This window comes from Gracilinanus agilis, chromosome 4, assembly GCF_016433145.1.
Source record: "Gracilinanus agilis isolate LMUSP501 chromosome 4, AgileGrace, whole genome shotgun sequence".
Classification (NCBI taxonomy): Eukaryota; Metazoa; Chordata; class Mammalia; order Didelphimorphia; family Didelphidae; genus Gracilinanus; species Gracilinanus agilis.
Window position 1 is genome coordinate 244,765,055 of NC_058133.1, and position 23,362 is coordinate 244,788,416.

Below are 23,362 nucleotides of genomic sequence, written 5' to 3' on the forward strand. Positions count from 1 at the left end.
AGCTGGGATTATTCTTACTCTAATACATTAAAATTTTTTTTTAAACCCTTGTACTTCGGTGTATTGTCTCATAGGTGGAAGAGTGGTAAGGGTGGGCAATGGGGGTCAAGTGACTTGCCCAGGGTCACACAGCTGGGAAGTGGCTGAGGCCGGGTTTGAACCTAGGACCTCCTGACTCTCACTCCACTGAGCTATCCAGCTGCCCCCTCTAATACATTAATTTAAAAACACAATTGTGTGTTCTTTTAAGAATACAAGAGAGAGTGGGGGCAGCTGGGTGGCTCAGTGAATTGAGAACCAGGCACAGAGATGGGAGGTCCTAGGTTCAAATCTGGCCTCAGACACTTCCTAGCTGTGTGACCCTGGGCAAGTCATTTAACCCCCACTGCCTACCCCTTACCACTCTAGAAAGCAAGGGTTTAAAAAAAAAGAGAGAGAGAGAATTCAATATGGAGGGGTATCTCCCCCTCATCCCTTAAATGAGCTTTTGAAATGAAAAATTAAATTGTTATAGTGGGATAATAATAAATTCATTTGGAGTTCCCAGAAGTCAACTGTCTAGCTCTGTGATCTGTTGACCTATCTGATGAGCAATTCATTAATTATTATCAATAGAATTATAGCATGTTGGAACTAGAAGGAACCTTAATGATCTTTTTACCAGGCTGTAAGCTCCAAAGGGTAGGGACTACACACAGTGCTTTGAGCAGATTATCCTGTACATAATCATCATCTAAATATCTCCTCACTTTGACTGAATTAGAAATCAGGTCAATAATCTTTTGTAGGCCAGAAAACTGAGGCCCAGTAAATCAAATTGGACTAGTAGAACAAAGTCTACCAATCCTGCCAGGCCTCTGGGCACCTATGACTTTACTTTTTGCACCATGTCATATTCCCTATATAATATGCCAAAGTTATTGAACCTAGACTAAACATGAAAGAACTTTAGAGAGCATCCTGGCCAATTCCCCTCATCTTAGATAGGAGAAAATTAAGCCTCAGAGAAGGAAACATTAGTATGTCCAAAGTCATCTCTCGGGATCACTATACCTGGATTAATACTCAGGCTTTATTTCTCTACAATAACTATAATCTAACATGACAATGATTTTACCTAAAGAAACCTGGTAAGTAACAAAATTGCTACAACTTTTGTACACAAATAAAGATGCCTAAATTTTTGACATTGCTACTGATTTGTTAGGCTACTTGGGCCTCAGTTTTTTATTTATAAAATGCACATGACAATCAATTCCCTAACCATAAGAAAGATTGCTCTAAATATCTAGTAATTAAAGCCATGAAAATTAAAACAATTATGAAGGTTCATCTGATAGAAAGAAATGTCAAATTGAGGAGTTCATGGAAACATGGAAAGATTTATAAGAATTGATGCAAAATTAAGAAAGAACCAGGAAAATAATATGCACAATTATAAAAACATTGACAGAATAATATTAATCATATAAATAAAAATAACAAAATGAAACTGAATGTTATGAAAAATGAGCTAAAAATTATTTTTTGCATAAACAATTCAATACAGATAAGATTAGAAAGGAAACAATTAGCTAGGAGAAAAATCTTTGCAAGAACTTTCTTGGGAAAAAGATCTTATATCCAAGATATATAAGGAATTGATTAAAATTCTGGGAAAAGATCCATTCTCCAATTGATAAATGGTATACAAGCTCCTTCTCCAGAGAGAAAAAAAACCAAAGCCATATGAAAAAAATAATTGTAGGAATTCAAATAAAAATAACTATATGGTTCTACCTTAATCCTATCAGATGTAAAGCGGTTGTGAAACAAAAATGAAAAATAGAGAGGTTTCTCGATACAGGTGGAGTGATGCTTTCTGGAGAGCAAAGTGGAACAATACTCAAAAAGACACTAAACAGAAATCAAAGAAAGAGGAAACAGTCTCATATGTATAAAAGTATTTGTGGCAGCAATTTTTGTAATGGCAATGACATGGAAACTAAGGGGGTGTCCATTAACTCAGAAATACCTGAATAAATTATGGTATATGACTATGACACAATACTATTGTGATGTAAGAAATAAGAAGATGGTTTTGGAAAGGCCTGTTAAAACTTGTATGAACTACTGCAGACTGAAGTGAGCAGAATAAGAACAATTTACATAAAAAGGTCGATAATGTAAAAATAGGAAATTCTAGGATGTCATAGCCAAGATGGCAGAAGAGCAAGAAAATGCATTGAGCAAACTCCCTACCCAAAACTATTCTGAACAGATCTTTAAAAAATACATCAAATCCTGATAAGGAAATCCAAGAAAGTGGCCACAAGTAACTTTTCTGCATGAGATACAAAAGGTCTGCAGACAATGGGAATGGGGTTTGGAAAACAACTATCCCTGTGGAGAATTCTGGAGGCAAGAGAGTCAAATTCATACTGGAGAATCAGTAATGAGAAGGAAGAGCTATCAATTAGTAGTTTTGTTGTCCCCTACCTAATTCCAACCACAGATCCAAGGCAGAATGAGGAGAAGAACTGGGGCTGAGGGTAGCATTCTAGGGGAGAGAAGTAGTAGAAACTCTGAAGCTATGTATGGGAAGAACAATTTTAAAAGCTGCATAGCCTAGACCTCAGTAGTGGAACAAGGTTCCAACTTCTCATCCAGTCTGAAACCTGCATACTATGCAGGCTTCATAGCCCAAAAGCAAGGAATCCAAGATCAAAAGGAAGCATGCAGTTCTGTCACTAAGCCAGCAGTTCCCAGCTGGCTGATTGGGATGGAGTTCAGCAGCAGTCTAGTGTTGCTCAGACCTAAACCTAGGTGGAAAAACTTATATAGCTCCAATCAGAGGGGAAACAATCAGACTTTACCCTGGATTAGACTACTCTGGGAGCACTGAAAGCTTGCAGGTTCTTTGCCTGATCTGTCTCTGAGATCCTGGAATAATAAAACACTCCATGTCCAAGGAAAGCAGCAACAGGAATAGCCTAAACATTCCCCATTAGGAGTGCACAGAGCTAAACCCTAATATCAAATCTAAAGTTGGGCAGTATGTCAGAGAATGATCAAAAAAAGAAAGAATTCAGAGACAGTAGACATTTCCTAGCTGTGTGACCCTAAGCAAGTTAATTAACCCCAATTGCAAAGTCCTTACCACTCTTCTACCTTGAAACTGATACTTTTATTGATTCTAAGACAGAAGGTAAAGGTTAAAAAAAATAATTCAACCACAAAAAGCTATTAAGAGCCACTCAAGACACAAAACCTAGAAAAAGATGTCTCCAAAGCAGCTATAATTCAAATTACAACTGAAAAAAACAGTGTGGGGAAAAATTCAACTATAATCCTTGAAGAGATAAAGCAAGAGTTTTTAAGAGTTTAAAATGTGTGTGTGTATGTATGTATATATGGACATATTTGTAGTAGCAAAAAATATATATACATAGATTAAAAGCTCTAGTAAAAGGTTTCCCGGTTAAGATGGCAGCAGAGTAAAAAGCAGCTCTTAACCTCTCCTGACCGACACATACAGGACTTCTCAAGGAGACATAAAAACAAACCCAGTAGAACAGAAGGACCCCACAACAGGGCGCAGTGTGGAAGGTACATGGAATCGGGGCATTTCCATGCTATAAAGGGGTGAAACCGCTCTCACTAAATCGCAGGCTGAGCAACCCCCCCCCCCCACACACACACCACCTATAGCGCCAAAGCCAGGTCAAAAGAAATAGAGCAAGTTTGGGGCACCCATCGAGTCACTGGCAGCTCCGGGGCCTGTTCCTGAGAGCAGCAAGATTTAGGACCCCAAAAAGCTAAAGAACGTGCACGGATTTTGAGCGCGGACATAGAGCGCAGGTGTGGGCGGAGGCGCGGGTGGAGGCAGACACAGGCGTGAGCGAAGGCTCTGAAACCCTTAGTGGGGAACCAGTGCAGATGGGTATACAACTGTGGAAGCAGCGCCCTGAGACTTGTAAAGGAGCCTCCTGCAGAGGATCAAGCAAGGGGGACCACCAGGGGGCTTGACCTTGAGAAAAACCAGACCTCAGACCTCAGGACCCAAAAGACCGCAGACAGATCCTGAGCGCGAGGATAAACCTGAGAATGGGCTGGGCTAACGATGGCTACCCAGAATCAGGAAGTTCAGAAGAGAAAGATTAACAACAACAAGAAGAAATCTTTAACACTGGACAACTTTTACACAGAGAAAATCCAGACAACCAAGCAAACAGTAGGAGAACAAACAAGCATCTGGACCCTCCAAAAATAATGAAAACTGGTCACAAGCTCTTGAAGAGTTCAAAACTGAGATGATGAGAAAGTTAGAAAAGATTTAGTTAGAGAAATGGGAAATAGCTCAAAAGGAAATCAGGCAAGAAAATAACAGTTTAAAAGGCAGAATTTTGCAATTGGTAAGTGAGGCTCAGAAATCAAATGAACTGATAAGCAAATTGAACACCAGAAATGACCAGATTGAAAAGGAAAACCAAAATATTATAGCCAAAAACCAGTCCCTAAAGGCTAGAATTGAGCAATTAGAAGATAATGATCTCTCAAGACAACAAGAACAAATAAAACAAAGTCAAAAGACTGAAAAAATAGAAGGAAACATGAAATATCTCAATGAGAAAGTGACAGACCAAGAAAACCAGTCTAGAAGAGACAATTTGAGAATCATTGGTCTCCCTGAAAAAGGAGAAATTAATAGAAATTTGGACTCCATACTAAAAGAAATAATTCAGCAAAATTGCCCTGAAGTCCTACAACAAGAGGGCAATATAGATATTGAAAGGATCCATAGATCACCCTCAACACTCGACCCAGAAAGGACAACACCAAGGAATATAATAGCGAAATTCAAGAGCTTCCAAGTAAAAGAAAAAAATCTTACAAGAAGCCAGAAAGAGACAATTCAAATATCAAGGGAGCACCAATCAGGATCACACAGGATTTGGCAGCCTCCACGCTAAAAGACCGCAAGGCTTGGAATACGATATTCAGAAAGGCAAGAGAGCTGGGCCTTCAGCCATGGATCAACTACCCATCAAAACTGACTATATACTTAGAGGGGAAAGTATGGGCATTCAACAAAATTGAAGATTTCCAAGTATTTGCACAGAAAAGACCAGGGCTAAATGGAAAGTTTGATATCCAACCACAAAAAGCGAGAGAAACATGAAAAGGTAAATAAGAAACGGAGGGGAAAGAAAGAAAACTCATAACTTTTGTCTTTTTAAGGGCCTCAGTAAGATCTAATTATCTGTATTCCTATGTGGATAAATGCTATGTATAATTCTCTGTAGTGAACTCTATTCACTATTAAGTATTTACTATTATAGTGGTCAGAAGAATGATTTATGGGGAGAGGGTGGAGTGCTGAATAGTCTAAGAAGACATGGGGGGTGGGAAAGAGGAGGGTGAATGGAGGGGGACACCAGGAGAAACTTGAGAGAATAAGAAAAATAGGATACTCTACTACACACAAAGAGGGCACGGGATGGGGAGGGGACAAATACTATTATAAGAAGGAGAGGAAGAGAGCATCAAGAGGTAATTTTTAAACCTTACTCTCAGGGTAATCAACTCGGAGAGGGAAGAGTAGCTATACTATCCATTGGGATATAAAACTCTTATCTAACCCTACTGAGAAAGTCAGAAGAGATAAACCAAGGGGAGCAGGGAAGTGGGGAGGTCAAAAAAGGGAGGGGAGAAGAAGGGGGAGGGAATTTATTAGGCCTTTAAAAATATAAAGAGGAGAATAACAAGGGAGGGGGTAGAAAGGGAAGTCAATCAAGGGAGGGGATAAGGGATAGGGTCTTAATAGCAAACCACTGGTTTAAAAGGAAATAGTTTAAGAAGAAGGGGTAGGAATACGGGGAGAATACAAAAATGTCAGCAAATGCACAGCTGATAATTATAACGTTGAATGTGAATGGGATGAACTCTCACATAAAACAGAAGCAAATAACAGAGTGGATTAGAAACCAAAATCCCACCATATGTTGTCTACGAGAAACAAATATGAGGCGGGTAGACATACACAGGTTTAAGGTTCAGGGCTTAAACAAAATCTTTTGGGCGTCAAATGAGAAAAAAGAAGGCAGGAGTGGCTATTGTGATTTCTGACAAAGCCAAAGTAAAAATAGATATGATTAAAAAAGACAGGGAAGGTCATTACATCCTGATTAAAGGCAGTATAAACAATGAGGAAATAACACTGCTCAATATGTATGCACCAAGTGGCATAGCATCCAAATTCATAAAGGAGAAACTGGCAGAGCTCAAGAAGGAAATAGATAATAAAACCATAATAGTGGGAGATCTAAATATTCCTCTTTCAGATCTAGATAAATGAAACCAAAAAATAAACAAGAGGTAAGAGAGGTGAATGAAGCCCTAGAAAAATTAGATTTAATTGATATGTGGAGAAAAATAAATAGGGACAAAAAGGAATACACCTTCTTTTCAGCTGCACATGGTACATTCACAAAGATTGACCATGTGAAAGGGCATAGAATCATTGCAAACAAATGCAAAGGAGCAGAAATAATAAAGGTAACCTTCTCAGATCATAATGCAATAAAAATAATAATTAGTAAGGGTACCTGGACAGGCAAATCAAAAACTAATTGGAAATTAAATAATATGATTCTCTAAAACCAATATGTCAAAGAAGAAATCATAGAAACAATCAACAATTTCATTGAAGAGAATGACAATGATGAGACATCCTACCAAACTCTGTGGGATGAAGCCAAGGCAGTACTCGGGGGGAAATTTATATCCTTGGGTGCATATATTAACAAATTAAGGAGGGCAAAGATTAATGAATTGGGCATGCAACTCAAAAAATTAGAAAGAGAGCAAATCAAAAATCCCCAGATGAAAACTAAATTAGAAATACTAAAAATCAAGGGAGAAATCAATAAAATCAAAAGTAAAAGAACTATTGAATTAATAAATAAGACTAGAAGCTGGTACTTTGAAAAAACAGATAAAATAGACAAAGTACTAGTCAATCTAATAAAAAAAAGGAAAGAAGAAAACCAAATTGACAGTATCAAAGATGAAAAGGGAGACCTCACCTCTAATGAAGGGGAAATTAAGGCAATCATTAAAAACTATTTTGCCCAATTATATGGCAATAAATATAACAATTTAGGAGATATGGATGAATATTTACAAAAATATAAACTGCCTAGATTAACAGTAGAAGAAATAGAATACCTAAACAATCCTATATCAGAAAAAGAAATTGAACAAGCCATCAAAGAACTCCCTAAGAAAAAATCGCCAGGGCCTGATGGATTCACAAGTGAATTCTATCAGATATTCAAAGAGCAACTAATACCAATACTATACAAATTATTTGATATGATAAGCAAAGAAGGAGTCCTACCAAATTCCTTTTATGACACAAATATGGTATTGATTCCAAAGCCAGGTAGATCAAAAACAGAGAAAGAAAACTACAGACCAATCTCCCTAATGAACATAGATGCAAAAATCTTAAATAGAATACTAGCAAAGAGACTCCAGCAAGTAATTAAGAAGATCATCCACCATGATCAGGTGGGATTTATACCAGGAATGCAAGGATGTTTCAACATTAGGAAAACCATCCCCATAATTGACCATATCAACAGTCTATCAAACAAAAATCACATGATCATCTCAATAGATGCTGAAAAAGCCTTTGACAAAATACAGCATCCATTCCTATTAAAAACACTGAAAAGTATGGGAATAGAAGGACCTTTCCTAAAAATAATAAACAGTATATATACCTAAAACCATCAATAAGCATTATATGCAATGGGGATAAATTAGAAGCCTTCCCAATAAGATCAGGTGTGAAACAAGGATGTCCATTATCACTTTTATTATTCAACATAGTACTAGAAACACTAGCAGTAGCAATTAGAGAAGAAAAAGAAATCGAAGGTATCAAAATAGGCAAGGAGGAGACTAAGCTATTACTCTTTGCAGATGATATGATGGTCTACTTAAAAAATCCTAGAGAATCAACTAAGAAGCTTGTAGAAATAATCAAAAACTTTAGCAAAGTTGCAGGATACAAAATAAATGCACATAAATCATCAGCACTTCTATACATTTCCAACACATTAGAGCAGCAAGAGGTAGAAAGAGAAACACCATTTAAAATCACCCTAGACAATATAAAATGCTTAGGAATCTATCTACGAAAACAAACACAGCAATTATATGAAAACAACTACTAAAGACTTTCCAAACAAATAAAACTGGATCTCAACAAATGGAAAGCCATTAATTGCTCATGGGTAGGACGAGCTAACATAATAAAAATGACCATCCTACCCAAATTAATATACCTATTTAGCGCCATACCTATCAAATTACCAAAAAACTTCTTTACTGAATTAGAAAAAACTATAACAAATTTTATTTGTAATATCAAAAGATCAAGAATATCAAGGGAAATAATGAAAAAAAATGTGAAGGAAGGGGGCCTAGTAGTAACAGATATTAAACTATACTATAAAGCAGCAGTCATCAAAACAATGTGGTAGTGGCTAAGAGACAGAGGGGAGGATGAGTGGAATAGACTTGGGGTAAATGACATCAGCAACACAGTGTATGATAAACCCAAAGAGCCCAACTTTTGGGACATCAATCCACTATTTGACAAAAACTGCTGGGAAAATTGGAAAACAATATGGGAGAGATTAGGTTTAGATCAACATCTCACACCCTACACCAAGATAAATTCAGAATGGGTGAATGACTTGAATATAAAGAGGGAAACTAAAAATAAGTTAAGTGAACACAGAATAGTATACCTGTCAGATCTCTGGGAAAGGAAAGATTTTAAAACCAAGCAAAAGTTAGAGAAAATTACAAAATGTAAATTAAATGGTTTTGATTATATTAAACTAAAAAGCTTTTGTACAAACAAAAACAATGTATTCAAAATCAGAAGGGAAACAACAAATTGGGAAAAAATCTTTATAACAAAAAACTCTGACAGGGGTCTAATTACTCAAATATACAAGGAGTTAAATCAATTGTGTAAAAAATCAAGCCATTCCCCAATTGATAAATGGGCAAGAGACATGAATAGGCAATTTTCAGGTAAAGAAATCAAAACTATCAATAAGCACATGAGAAAGTGTTCTAAATCTCTAATAATTAGAGAAATGCAAATCAAAACAACTCTGAGGTATCACCTCACACCTAGCAGAATGGCTAAAATGAAAGAAGGGGAGAGAAATGAATGCTGGAGGGGATGTGACAAAACTGGGACATTAATGCATTGCTGGTGGAGTTGTGAACTGATCCAACCATTCTGGCTGGCAATTTGGAACTATGCTCAAAAGGCTATAAAAGAATGCCTGCCCTTTGATCCAGCCATACCATTGTTGGGTTTGTACCCCAAAGAGATCATAGATAAAGAGACTTGTCTGAAAATATTTGTAGCTGCACTTTTTGTGGTGGCCGAAAACTGGAAAAGGAGGATATGCCCTTCAATTGGGGAATGGCTGAACAAATTATGGTATATGCGGGTGATGGAATACTATTGTGCTAAAAGGAATAACAAACTGGAGAAGTTCCAGGTGAACTGGAAAGACCTCCAGGAACTGATGCAGAGTGAAAGGAGCAGAGCCAGAAGAACATTGTACAAAGAGACTGATATACTGTGGTAAAATCGAATGTTCTGTACTAGCAGCAATGCAATGACCCAGGACAGCTCTGAGGGATTTATGGTAAAGAACGCTACCCACATTCAGAGGAAGGACTGCAGGAGAGGAAACATTTAAGAAAAACAACTGCTTGAACACATGGGTTGGGGTGGACATGATTGAGGATGTGGACTCGAAACTACCACACCAATGCAATTACCAACAATTTGGAAATAGGTCTTGATCAAGGACACATGACAAAACCAGTGGAAATGTGTGTTGGCCATGGGTGGGGGGAGTGTGGGGGGTGAAGGGGAAAGTGGGAGCATGAATCATGTAACCATGTTAAAAATGAATATTAATAAATGTTTAAAATTTTAAAAAAAATGCTCCAGTAAAAGAAATGAGAGCTCTATAGCTAGATAAAATTGGAAAGGGAATCATCTTGGTTTAAGAGGTACAAAACTTTACTCAAGCAAATACTCCCTGAAAATACAAATGGAGCAAACATGACTTAATTAATTTATGAGACAGTAAGAAATATTAAAACAAGGTCAAAAACTAGAAAAAAGAAAAAAATATAAGGTTATCTTATAGAAAAATGACACAGAAGATAGATTGAGAAGAGGGTAACATAATCATCAGATTGACTGAAAGTCATGACCAAAAAAAGAGCATAGACATCATATTTCAAGAAATTTTAAAATAACCCAGATCTTTTGGAATCAGAGGGCAAAGTAGACATAAAAAATATCTCAGTCACCTCTTGAAAAGAAACTGCCAAATGAAAACTCTCAAGATCATAGCTAAAATGCAAAGTTTTCAGGTCAAATTAAAAACACCACAAGCAACCAGAAAGAATTCAAACATGGAGGCACCAGTCAGAATCACACATTATTTAGCTGCCACCACTAAAAAGGAGCAGAGAACTTGGAATACAATATTCCAAAAGGCAAAGGATATGGGCTTACAACCAAGAAGAATTTATCCAGCAAAACAGTATAGAATAGAATATACAATAGAAAAGAATTAACCTTTAATGAAATAGAGGACTTGGAAGTTTTCTCAATGAAAAAAGCCAAAACTGTGCAGAAACCATGAAATTTAAACACAGTAGTCAAGAAAGCATAAAAAGGTAAATGTTATCATAAGAAACTAAAGGAAAATACTGTTTATATTGAAATATGGCAAGATGATACATATGTCCCCTCTGTACCCTATCATTAGGAATCACAGAGGAAAAAAATAATGAAAGTCTTGAAGTGGTCCTATGATGCCTTGAAGATTCTGAGGAGAAAATGGAAAGATTGAGGAAGAAGAATACAATAGATGGAAGATTAGTAAGGAAGTTAGGGAAAATTATTTCACACAATCATGATGTACAAGAGGACATATATATAAAGAGAGGATCAATGTGGTTCTGACACATTTGATCCTTATTCTCTTATGAAATGGTCAAAGAAGGGAAGAATATACACAGAGTAGGATACAAAAATACATTTCACTCAGTAGGGGAAAATGAAGAAAGAGAAAAGGTAGATTAAAAACAATTAGTACTAAGCAAAACAAGTTCTAAGAATATATAAAAATATAGCTCTTTTTGAAATGGCAAAGAATGGGAATGTGAAGGAATATTCATCATTTATGTGGTGAACAAATTATGTATTTATGTTGGAAGAAACAATGAAGAGGATAGTTTCTAGGACACCTGGGAAAATTTGTATGAATTGATTGAGAATGAGATGAACAGCATTGAGAGACCAATATATTTGATTACAACTTGATGGTAAAAACAAAGAACTCTAAAACGATTAGAACTCTGATCAACAATTCCAAAGGACTCATGATGATATATGCTACTCTCCTCCCAAACCAAAGGTGAAGAATGAAATCTATCTTTTTTGGACACGGCCAATGAAAAAATTTGTTTTGCTTGACCATACGTTTGCAACAGAAATTTTGTCTTTCATTCTCAATTAGAGAAAATTGTAGTGAGAAGTGAGAAGGCAGATTTTTGCTGATTAAAATTTTTTTTAATTCTGAAAGACTTGAGAAATCTGATCGAGGAAAAAAAAATCAACCATGTGTTGTCCACTTCATCATTCATATAAAATATTATGTTCAGGGGGGCAGCTGGGTAGCTCAGTGGATTGAGAGCCAGGCCTAGAGACGGGAGGTCCTAGGTTCAAATCTGGCCTCAGACACTTCCTAGCTGTGTGACCCTGGGCAAGTCACTTGACCCCCATTGCCTACCCTTACCACTCTTCTGCCTTGGAGCCAATACACAGTATTGACTCCAAGACGGAAGGTAAGGGTTTTAAAAAAAAAAAAAAAAAAAAATATTATGTTCAGCTATTACCCAATCAATGAATTAATGTGCAACACTTCAGTTTCTAATTATTTGGCACCACAAAAAAGAAGTGCTATAAATATTTTTGTACATATGGAACCTTTTCCTCTTTCTTTAATCTCTTTACTATTAGCAATATTATTTGATGAGAGGGAATGTACAATTTAATTCACTTTTTGAGCATATAGTCAATCCTCAACTTCCATGGGTTAAATTAATGTTCTCAGAAAATAGTGGGCTCAAAAGAAACATAAAGAGGTAAAAATGGAATAAATCACATGGGATTAAACAAGATTAAATTGCTTATATAATTATATGAAAAGATCATAAAGTAAACCCTAGATAGACTAAATGTGATTTAGAAGATTTCAAAAGAAGAATGGGAAGGTAGGGAAGAGGAATACACTGGAAGGGGTGAAAAAGGGAGAGGAAGAATGGAGGAAATTATCTCACATAACCACAACTCTTTTAGTAATAGCAAAGAACTAGAAATAAAATGAATTCCAGGCAACTGGAGAATACTTTAATAAATTATTGTACACAAATGTCAAAGAAATGATGAAATTTGAAGAATTTATGGGGGAAGTGAAAATAGCAAAACCAGGAGAGTAATGAAGAGAAATATATTTATAATGTATATAAAAAAAGACTAAAAGAAAACCAGATTTAGAGGAAATGCAATTACCAATCCTAGTCCTAGAAAAGAAAATGAAACTTACCTCACCTCCCTACTGAAATAGCCCTTAGAATGTTTAGCTCAAGCTTGCATTTTCCAGTATACTTATCTAAATTTTTCACCTATCTACCTTGACTTATTCCTTATTACACTACTCTCAACACAAGGAATGGAGATTATTGGGGCTTAATTTTGCATACATCAACATGGTTCACTGTTACGGTTGTTTATGATTATTTTTCTTTATTATCAGAAGGTGCTACATCAGAAAATGATTGATATAGTCTGTCCCCAAAGTTCACTGTAGTTAAAGTCAGTGTGAAGCAGCTAAAGTAGCTCAGTGGATAGAGCCATGCCTGGAGTCTGAGGACTTAGGTTCAAATGTGTCCTCAGATACTTTCAGATGTGTAGCCTTGGGCAAATCACTTTAACCCCAATTGCCAAGCCCTTACCATTCTTCTGCCTTGGAACTGATACTTAGTATCAATTCTAAGAGAAGTGTGGGAAGCCAATAAGAGAATAGATAAAAATCTGAGACCCCTCTTTTGACACCTTTTATGATCCATACCTTTTCTTATTGGAAAAACATTATAGATTATTGAAAAGCTTTGAGCCCTTAGCAGACCAGCAGCTACTGAGTTAACAATTTTTCTCCTTAATAATTAAGAAGCATGAACTCTAAAAAATATAGTCAAGGCTGGACACAGACAAAGATAGAGATAAGACTTTATCTGACCAGGTCCAAATCTGTAAATCAGGAAGACAGGACTCAATTAGTAAAAATCTCCATGAAATATATTTCTGCTCCCAGAATTAACCCCCTACTAATTGGTGGTTAGAATTTGCCCCTTGCCCTTGTACCTATCTCTCTACTTTTTAGACTTTAATGGGTTGTGTATGATTTGTAACCCCTTCACAGCTGTGACTCTTTCTTTGTGTTCTTTGTTTGAAACCAGTATAAAATAAAGTCCAAAGCCCATAGAGGTTAGAGCATCATGGGCTAACCATTAGTCTGGTTGTTCTCATTTTCTTTTTCCTGTCTTAACAATCCGATGCCACAAAACGCCACTCAGGACCCCCAAAATATAGAGAGCTGGCTCTCTATACAGAAGGTAAGGAATTTTTTAAAAATGAGGTCAGTATAGAAGGCCAAATTGACTAAACAAAGATATGATGACATGACAACCTGAAAAAAGTTTAAATCTGAGCAAGGAGCTCAGATTCAATGAGGGAAAGATTTTTCTTTCTGGTGCTTACAAAAATGTCATTCTTGAGAATACAGAGAAGAGAATGAGCTAATAGATATCAGCAGTGATATACTATGTTTATTGGGAAAGTTCATGATTCCTAATGTTTCACAAGCAGAACTTCAAGTGTTTTAATTTGAAAACATAAGGATATTATTATCATTATTTGGCCAAGATTGCTGCTAATATTAATAGTTAATCAATAAAAGGTTATTAAGCACCTGCTAAGTGCTAGGCACTTTTCCTCTTCAAATTACCTTGAATTTATTTATCTTTGTATTAAAATATTAACAGCAGCTCTTTTTGTGGTAACAAATAATTGGAAATAAATTGGGTGCCTGTCAATTGGAGAATGTTTGAATAAACTGTGGTATACAACTATAATGGCATATTATTATGTATAAGAAATGATAAATTCAAAGAACTGATGGCAAGATTTGCCAGGTGCTGGGGATACATATACAAAGAATAAAATGATCTTACATTCACAAGAAACAGTGGTCAAATCCCAACAAACACATTAAGAGGCTTTTAAAATCAGGAAAAGTGATATATAACCAATTCATCCTGTTCTATCATGAGATATTGAACTTTCCAGAAAAAGTTTTTCCCATTTCAAATATAGCTTTTGAGGAAGTCATTGTTGAGAGATGCAGAAATGCCCCTATATTGTAGAAAAGTTTATGAAGTTTACTGCTAAAAAGATGCTACATATATACATATTACCTAATCTTAACTGGGCCCTAATTCTTTTTATTCCTCCTTAATTAACTATCATGCTCACTTAATTGTTCCAAAACCTCTTCCTACAAGCTCCTCTAAACTTTCCCCAGCCCCCTATCTCTTAGCAGATGATCTCACCTTCTACTTCACTGTGGAATTAAGTCCATACATCATAAATTCCCCCATATTCCCTACTATATGTCTCAAAGCTAACTATAGATATTCATCATCCCTCCAACTTCCTGCCTTGTTCTACTAGAGAAATAGATGGCCTTTTCTCCATGCTCAAGTCTATTTGTGTCCCAGGAGCTTGTTGCAACAATCATTCTAATATTCAGTAAGTACGGAATTTTGCACACCTTTGGATTATTATTTAAATTGACATTTGGGATGCTGACCTGGGCAGGCAGAGGCAAACATGGGTAAAGAATGTTCCTTTTGGTTCTGCTGGCGATATCGATATACAAATTCTTTCTGGCTTTCCAGGATACTGAAATCAGCGGCTATTGTTGAATCAAATACATAATGAACACCTGAAGAGAAAACATAATTAAAGCATTATTTTCAAATTTCAAATCATGAGATAATCTTTTTTCTAAAACATACTGCCACTATTCTTCCTCAAATAATGTCACTATCAAATATCACTTTTTAAAAATGTTTACAAAACAGGAACTCTCATTTTCTATGTACACTGAAGGCAGACAGCCAAGCTCTCCCAAACTAATAGAAGCAAACCCTGAAGTTCATAGGAGACTGAATAATGACCAAGAAATCCAATGAGAAACTACAGTGATTTTTTTTTGCTCTAGAATTGCAGAAAGTCACTGAATCCAGTAAAAAAGCTGTCTCTCATTCCCTATTTTGAGCCCTACTGTGACACATGTAGGCTATAAAGCTATGTTGAGAGGCAGCAAGAGTGGAGACCTCTCCCTTGAGAAATTTAGTTATCAGAAAGAAAGTTCCAGAGAGGAAACATGGGAAGCTCCTAGAAGTGGTAATGGGCAGCAAGCAGTGCTCTCCCCTAGCACTCAGTCTAGGCCAACTCAGAGTGCCTGGACTAATTGATAGCTTCCACTAACAGCACATTAATGTGCTAGTCTTCCTGCATCCCCCTCCAACATTTATCATTTTCCTATTTTGTCACCTTTGCTAAAATGATGTGTGAGGAACTTCAGAGTTGTCTTAATTAATTTGCATTTCTCTAATTATTAGTGATTCAGAACATTTTTTCCATACAGATTTAACAGCCCGAGTTTCTTGTCTTAAGAGTTGTTGGCATCTTTGATCCTTTAACTATTAGGGATGCCTTCGCTCTTAAAAATTTTAATAAATGCCCTCTACACCTTCAATATAATTTATTAGTTTTTTATTAAATAAATAAATTTATTAAACAGTTTGCCACAAAAATTCTTTCCCAAATCAACTGTTTCTCTTCTAATTGAATTGATTCTGTTTGTGCAAAAACTTTTCAACTGTATGTGTTCAAAATTGCCCATTTTATTTTCTTATTTGGTCAAAAACTGGAACATACCAGACGTATCTTTTCTGTTTCTTATCTGTTTACGAAAAGACCTTTTATTTCAAAGTCATGTATCCATTTGGAGCCTACTGGGTGGGGTATGTAATGTAAGATGTTGGTCTAATTTCTGCCAAACTGCTTTTCGGCTTTCCCAGAAGTTTTTGTCAAATATTGAGTCCTTTTCCTAGTAGTTGACTGTATTTCAGTTTAGCAAACACTATGCTACCACTGTTTGTTTGCTTCTGTACCTTTTTTACCTAATCTATTACACTAATCAGTTTTTCTATTCTTTAGCTATTTTGAAATAGTTTTGATGATTTTGGCTAGGTTTATAGGTTGGTATCCCTTCCTTCTTCATTATATCCCTTGACATTCTTGACCTTTTGTTCTTCTAGACAGATCAAAATCTGTTATGTTACATAGTTCAATAAAGTAGTGCTTTGGCAGTTTGTTGTGGCATTGATTGTCTAATCTAATTTAATCAAAACATTTTTATTATATGGGCATAGCTCGACTGAACAACTAATTATCTTTCCAATTAATCAAATTCATATTTTTGTAGATATTACATATTGATATTATATATTTTATCTATATACATTCATTTATAGAGTTATATTCATATCTCCCTGCTAGGTGAATTCCCAGAAATTTTAAACATTCTATAGTTTATTTTTAATGAAATTTCATTTTTTCTCTCTTATATTACTGAGTTCTCTTGGTAACATACAAAAAGGTTAACAACTTTTGTGGGTTTATGTAGTGATATTTTATTGAAGTGATTATTTTAGGGAATCTCTAAGTAAACAGATATATACTCTGAATTAAGCTATAAATCTGCTTTCTCTTTGCTGAGTCTTATTCCCTCAATTTCTTAAAAAATAATAGTAGTAGGGGCAGCTGGGTAGCTCAGTGGAGTGAGAGTCAGGCCTAGAGACAGGAGGTCCTAGGTTCAAACCCAGCCTCAGCCACTTCCCAGCTGTGTGACCCTGGGCAAGTCACTTGACCCCCATTGCCCACCCTTACCACTCTTTCACCTATGAGACAATACACCAAAATCAAGGGTTAAAAAAAAATAATAGTAGTAATAATAAATATCTTGTTTTACTTATTAGAAAGTTTTCCAGCGTTTCTGCCTCATGGGTAATATTAAATCTTGGTTTGGGACAGACACTATTTACTCTATAAAGCAGTGATTCCCAAAGTGGGCACTACCGCCCCCTGGTGGGTGCTGCAGTGATAGCCACAGGTGCATTTATCTTTCCTATTAATTGCTATTAAAATAAAAAAAATTAATTTCCAGGGGGCTAAGTAATGTTTTTTCTGGAAAGGGGGCGGTAGGTCAAAAAAGTTTGGGAACCACTGTTATAAAGCAATGGTCCATTTTAATGGATCTAACATAAATGGTTGTTACATTAAAAAATATTTTAAGCATTTTTGATATATAACTGAGATTTTTATTATTTTTGTTGATATGGCCTATTATGTTTATAATTTTCCCAATACTGAACTGACTGTGCATTCCCGATATGAATCCATTTTGATCATAGGTACAACGTTTTAAATATTTTACTGTAGCCCCTTTGCTAATATTTCATTCAATATTTTTCATCAATATTAGTTTTCTTTCAGGGCTTTGTTTCTCCCTGGTTTAGGTATCAATATAATATTCATATTAAGAATTTGAAAGTATACCTTCTTTTCCTCTTGCAAACAATTTGTAATGCTGAACTAAATCTTGGATTTTTTTCTTTGAATGTCAAGACAGAATTAACTTGCATATCCCTCTGATGCTGATTGGTTGCCTCACCCAACCCACACTATCTGCTTTTGGATGTTCATTTATGGCTTGTTGAATTATTTTTCCCCCCATTTAATTTTTTCTCATTTCATCAAATCTGTAAATATTCTTTCATTGCATTTATTAGCTTTGATTATATATAATTAGTCAAAATGGTTTCTAATAATTTCTTGTACTTTCTCTTTATTTCTCCTATTTCATTTTTGGTACAGCAATTTGGTTCTATTATCAAATTACATTTCGGACACTTCCAGCTGTGTGACCTTGGGCAAGTCACTTGACCCCTATTGCCCACCCTTACCACTCCTGGGCCAAGGACGGTCCCTAGCCCAGATGAAAAAGGAGGAGGGTTGGGCGTGGGGCTAGCAACCCCACCCTGTAAAAACTACATCTGCTAAAGAAACTGCAACCTAAAGTAGGGGCAGCTGGGCTAGCTCAGTGGATTGAGAGCCAGGCCTAGAGACGAAAGGTCCTGGGTTCAAAACCCGGGCTCAGACACTTCCCAGCTGGGTGACCCTGAGCGACTGTGTGACCCATTGCCTACTGGTTGTGGCCCTATGCTCCTAGAATGGAGTCCCAGGATAAATAATAAAATCAAATTACAATAATGTAATTGTTTTAAAGCTACTAGTTTTACACATACATTATATATATACATATACATGATTGCTTTCAATTTTATTTCTTTTCACTCTAATTTTAGGAATTTCAACTTTTGGGTTTGGTTAGGTGTTTGTTTTACATCCCTCTGATCTGTTGTTTCACTTTTGTTGACTAAAATGTCTGGAAATTAAGCTTGAAATCTTCCTCCATGTGTCATTTATTTACCATAATTTTTATTTCATCGTGGTCATAAGGGATATGTTCAATATTACTATGATTCTCATTGGTATTTGAGATTTTTTTTTTTTATGCAGCATGTGGTCACTTTGCAGAGGTGCCATGTACAACTAAAAGATATCACATTTATATATGTGTGGGTGTGTATACAGGTGTATATGTGTAAGTAAATACACATATGTACACATGAATATAAAAATTTTCTTTTATCCCATTCAGGTTCAGTGATCTACCATATCCAACTTTTCTAAAATTCTACTCATGTTTTTAATTTCTTTCTTATTTTCTTTTTGTTAGATGTTTAGTGATAAAAGGGATACATTGAGAACTCCAGCTATTACAGTCTTACTTTCTACTTCTCCCAGTAATTTTAACTTTTCCTAAAAAGCATTTAAAATGCTATGCCATTGTTATTTCTTTTAATCATATCTATTTTTACTATAGCCTTATCTGAAATCACAATTGCTATTCTTGCTTTTTTCTTAGGTCATCTAAAGCACAATAAATTATGCTCTAGTCTAGTCCCTTCATTTTAACTGTGTGGATCTCTTTTCTTTTCAACATATTGCTGGATTTTACTTTCTAATACATTTCTCTACCCTCCTCCATTTTATAGATGAATGTTTACCCTTACCATTTTTGGTCATTATTGTTATTTGTGTATCTCCTTTCATTATGAAATAATACTTTTATTTCTCTTACCACTCCCCTTCCTCATTCTTTAGATGGAAATCTGATGAACACTGATAGTCACTCTAATTCCACTCCATTGCCTTTCTTATCTTGTCATCCAGACCCTAATTACCAGTTCTTATATTTTATTTCTTTTCTTTTAACTCCTTTATGATCCACCCTTTCAAACTGAAATTAGTCTTGCTGTTTTCTGTTCCTTTTCTCTTAAACCTCTCTCTTCATTCTCCCTGACCCTGCTTTATAGTTTTCTATTGATTTCAACATATTTCTCTATCCAACTCCTTTGTTCAGTTCACACAAGTGAAGTTCATAAACTACCTGATCTCTCTACCCCATCCTCCATGTATGTGTACTCTTCTCACATACCCTAAAATTCATCCACCTTTTGCCCTATTATCATCCTTTTCTACCTTTGCTTTTCTTTCTTTAGTTAATACCATTGGGTCAGAAGGAAAAAAAATTAAACCTATATTTCTGGTTTGTTTTGCGTACAAAACAAACTTCCTTTGTGATTTCTGAAGAGATTTGTCTCCTCTCTCCCCATCAACATTTATTCATTTTCATTCCTCTAATGGACTTAGGTTATTAATTTTCAAAGTTTTTTGAAAGTCCTCTATTTTATTGAGGATCCATTCCCTATTCTATTTCCCCTAGGATGATACTGTCTTGAAAGCTAAAACTTTTATAATATCATATTCCAAGATTTTCTCTATTTTTGTAGCATAGTTTTGCTTGATCCTTATTGTGGTTACTTAGCATTTGAACTCTTCCTTTCTGATTGTTTACAATATACTTTTTCTTGCAAGACCTGGATTTTTGCCATGATAGGCCTTTTCAATTTGGCATTTCTTTCAGCTAGGTACCACAAGATTTTATTTTATTTTATTTTAAAATTAATTAGTTTAGAATATGTTTTCATTGTTACAAATCATGTTCTTTCCCTCCCCTTCTTCCCTTCCCCCTCCTGGAAGTAATTCCACTGGGTTATATATGTATCAATGTAGATTTTATTTTTCATTTTTCTTTCTGGTCCTAACATATTGGGGCAATATTTTCTTAGAATTTAAAAAAATACATTACCCAGGTTTCTTATTAAGTCATTTTTTCAGGGAATCTGATGATTTTCCAAATTATACACTTCCTAGCCATGTTACTGTAGGCCAAGTCCCCAATTATCTAATCCTGACCACTTTTTTGCCTTAGAATATATACTTAGTATCAATTCTAAGAAGGTAAGGGTTTAAAAAAAATTATTTTTCCTTGACCAACCATCAATCAATTCCTTTTTATATACCTATTTCCCCCCAATCTTTTTATTTCCCTCCCCCATCTCAATAGTTTTTATTTTTTTCAGAGTCAGATTTCTATTTTCACTTTTCTATTTTTTCAGTTAGCTATTGAGGAATTTTGCCTTCCTTCTTCTTCCCTAAATTACATATTTTCCTTCCATTTTTCTTCATAGCTTATTTAATTTGATAATTCTCATCTTATGTATTTACCTATCAGGAGTCTCTCAACATGAGTTTCTTTTTTTTTTTTTAAACTCATCTCCAGCTTCAGTTCCTGATTTACTACTATGTTATCCAGGGCTAAGCTCTACTCTTTATTCTCTTTGGATGAAATGCATGAAGTCTATGTTGGACTCTGTTCTGATTTCTGGTGCTCCTGCTATTGGCTTTCACCTCCCCTTCCACATTTGTGTTCAGAATATTATTAGCAGTTTCAGGACCTCCTAGAACATTCTAAATTAGTTTCAAGTTCTCTGAAGTGCTACTGGTTTTAAGATCTCCTAGGAAAAGGCTGTACAAATAAATGTTTAGCCACTAGTTCTCAGAAAAAAAATCTGCACAACACACTTTTAAGTTTAATCTATATTATTAATATTTTCTCCATCACCTTCTTAAGTATAGACAATTGATTAAAAAAAAAGTCCCTGGCTTGTAGCATTTGCTGATTTTTAAGGTAAAAACACTCACACTGAAAATTTAGCAATTTGCTTTCTGGAATTTGGTACAAGTTAGCTCCCCCTTGCTCTGAATATCAGAATATGTCAATATATCAACTTAATGCTGACAGCTTCCAGGTACTCTAGAATGACCTTTATCAGAGCACAGGTTTCAGCTCTCTTTCAGTAAGTTTATATTAGTTTCCTGAAAGAACTCCTCTCAGTGCCTCCTATATTTATGTTCAAACCTGGAATAGATAGAGATGCTTACCATTGTTTTTCTTTGAATTTCCTTGATCATTATTCCTCTAGATCTTTGTTGGAGAAAATATGGAAGAGTTTCCTTTATAGCCTTTCTTATTGCTCTCTTAACCACAAATCCCCATCCACTGATGTAACTTATTACACTACACTCAAATAAATAGTAACTTCATTTCTCTGCTTTAAGGAAAACAATGTTGGCATTGCAGAGCACTACAGTAAGAATAAAAACCATTCTGTGCATGTGAGTCAGTAAATGAAGTAGCTTAAGAATTAGGTTTTAATTTAAAACATCCAAAAAAACGGACCTCATTTTTCTTAGCTAAGAGATAAGTGCTTCTTATATACTTTAAGCATAAGGATCTGGTTTACCTACTCTCCTGCCATTCAAAAAAATGTCAAGAAGGAAAGAAAACACAGTCCTGCCCCAAATATCACAATAGGCTTAAGATACAAATATAGACAGAATTATGACAAGGAGAATAAAGGGCAAAGATTATAATTAAAGTGCCAAATGCATCTTTCCCCCCACCTCAGAAACTATAATTAGGAAAACCAACTTACCAAGATTTTTTAGGAAACCACAGAGTCTTTTTGATGCATCAGTTACACTAAGATTGAATTTAGCAGCAAAATAAGGCAAAGACTGAGGGCATATAGACACTGCCAACACTTTGTGGTGTGAAGTATCACATTTCTAAAAAGAAAAAATAAACAAAATATAAATTAAATGCCCCATATTTATGTATAATGTTATTTATAATATCTCTCCAAAGAACTTCAAGGATACGTTACTACTATTCATTAAATCTTCCGACTACCTAGTTGAGAAACCAAATCCTATTATTTCCATTTAATTTTGTTAAAAAGGCAGTGAGGTTGAATCATTTGACCAAAACATCACACAATGAGTTAGGGAAAAGAAGGAAACAGAACCTATAACTGAATGTCAACCAATAAACTGCAATGCCACACATCAACCTAAAAGTTTTACTTTATTTTTTATAGTTTTTCCATGCAATGGATACATGGTAAGTTCCACAAGATATTTACCTTGTTCATATAATGCATGCTCTTTTTCAACCCTAAGTAAGCTCTTAGAATTATTAGCCACGTAAAAAACTTCATTTGACACAAGAAACTTCGGAGAGGCAGAACAACATAGCAGAAAAAAAATCTGAATTGCGGTCAGGCAAAACTTGAGTTTAAATTTGGTAACCTACACATGATAACTGTTGTGACATCAGGCAAGTCATTTAATCTCTCTAATATCCATTTCCTCATCTGAAAAAGGAGGATTATAGTAATTATCTCTATAGGGTGATTGTGAAGATCAAATGAGATGTTTCCATAGTGCTTTAAATGGTCTTAAAACTGATATAGCCTTAAGATGCCACGTAAATATTAGTTATTATTTTCATAACTACTCTCCTTCAACCAGCTAGAATAATGTTATATCAATTACTAAATAAAAATTTACCAAACATCTGCCATGTGCCGAGTACTGTCCTAATAACAAGGTTGATAAAAAACAAACAAAAAAAAGAGGCAAAATACAGTCCCAGCTCCTTAGAAGGAGCTCATAATTTAATGTAGGAGGCAACAAGTAAACAAATATGTACATAGAAGATAAGGAAGAAATGATGAAGAAAAGGGTTAG

At 35.3% G+C, this 23,362-nt stretch overlaps 1 protein-coding gene across 1 annotated transcript in view; it reads right to left on the minus strand.

Annotated features, from left to right (window-relative positions):
* NARF (nuclear prelamin A recognition factor) overlaps positions 1 to 23,362 on the minus strand; it is a 68,317-nt gene that overhangs the window by 25,566 nt on the left and 19,389 nt on the right. Inside the window, exons 5-6 of the mRNA XM_044673169.1 lie at positions 22,267 to 22,399; positions 15,039 to 15,173 (exon numbers count right to left, since the gene is read on the minus strand). Coding sequence (XP_044529104.1) covers positions 15,039 to 15,173; positions 22,267 to 22,399 — 268 coding nt within the window. The remainder of the gene's footprint in view (positions 1 to 15,038; positions 15,174 to 22,266; positions 22,400 to 23,362) is intronic.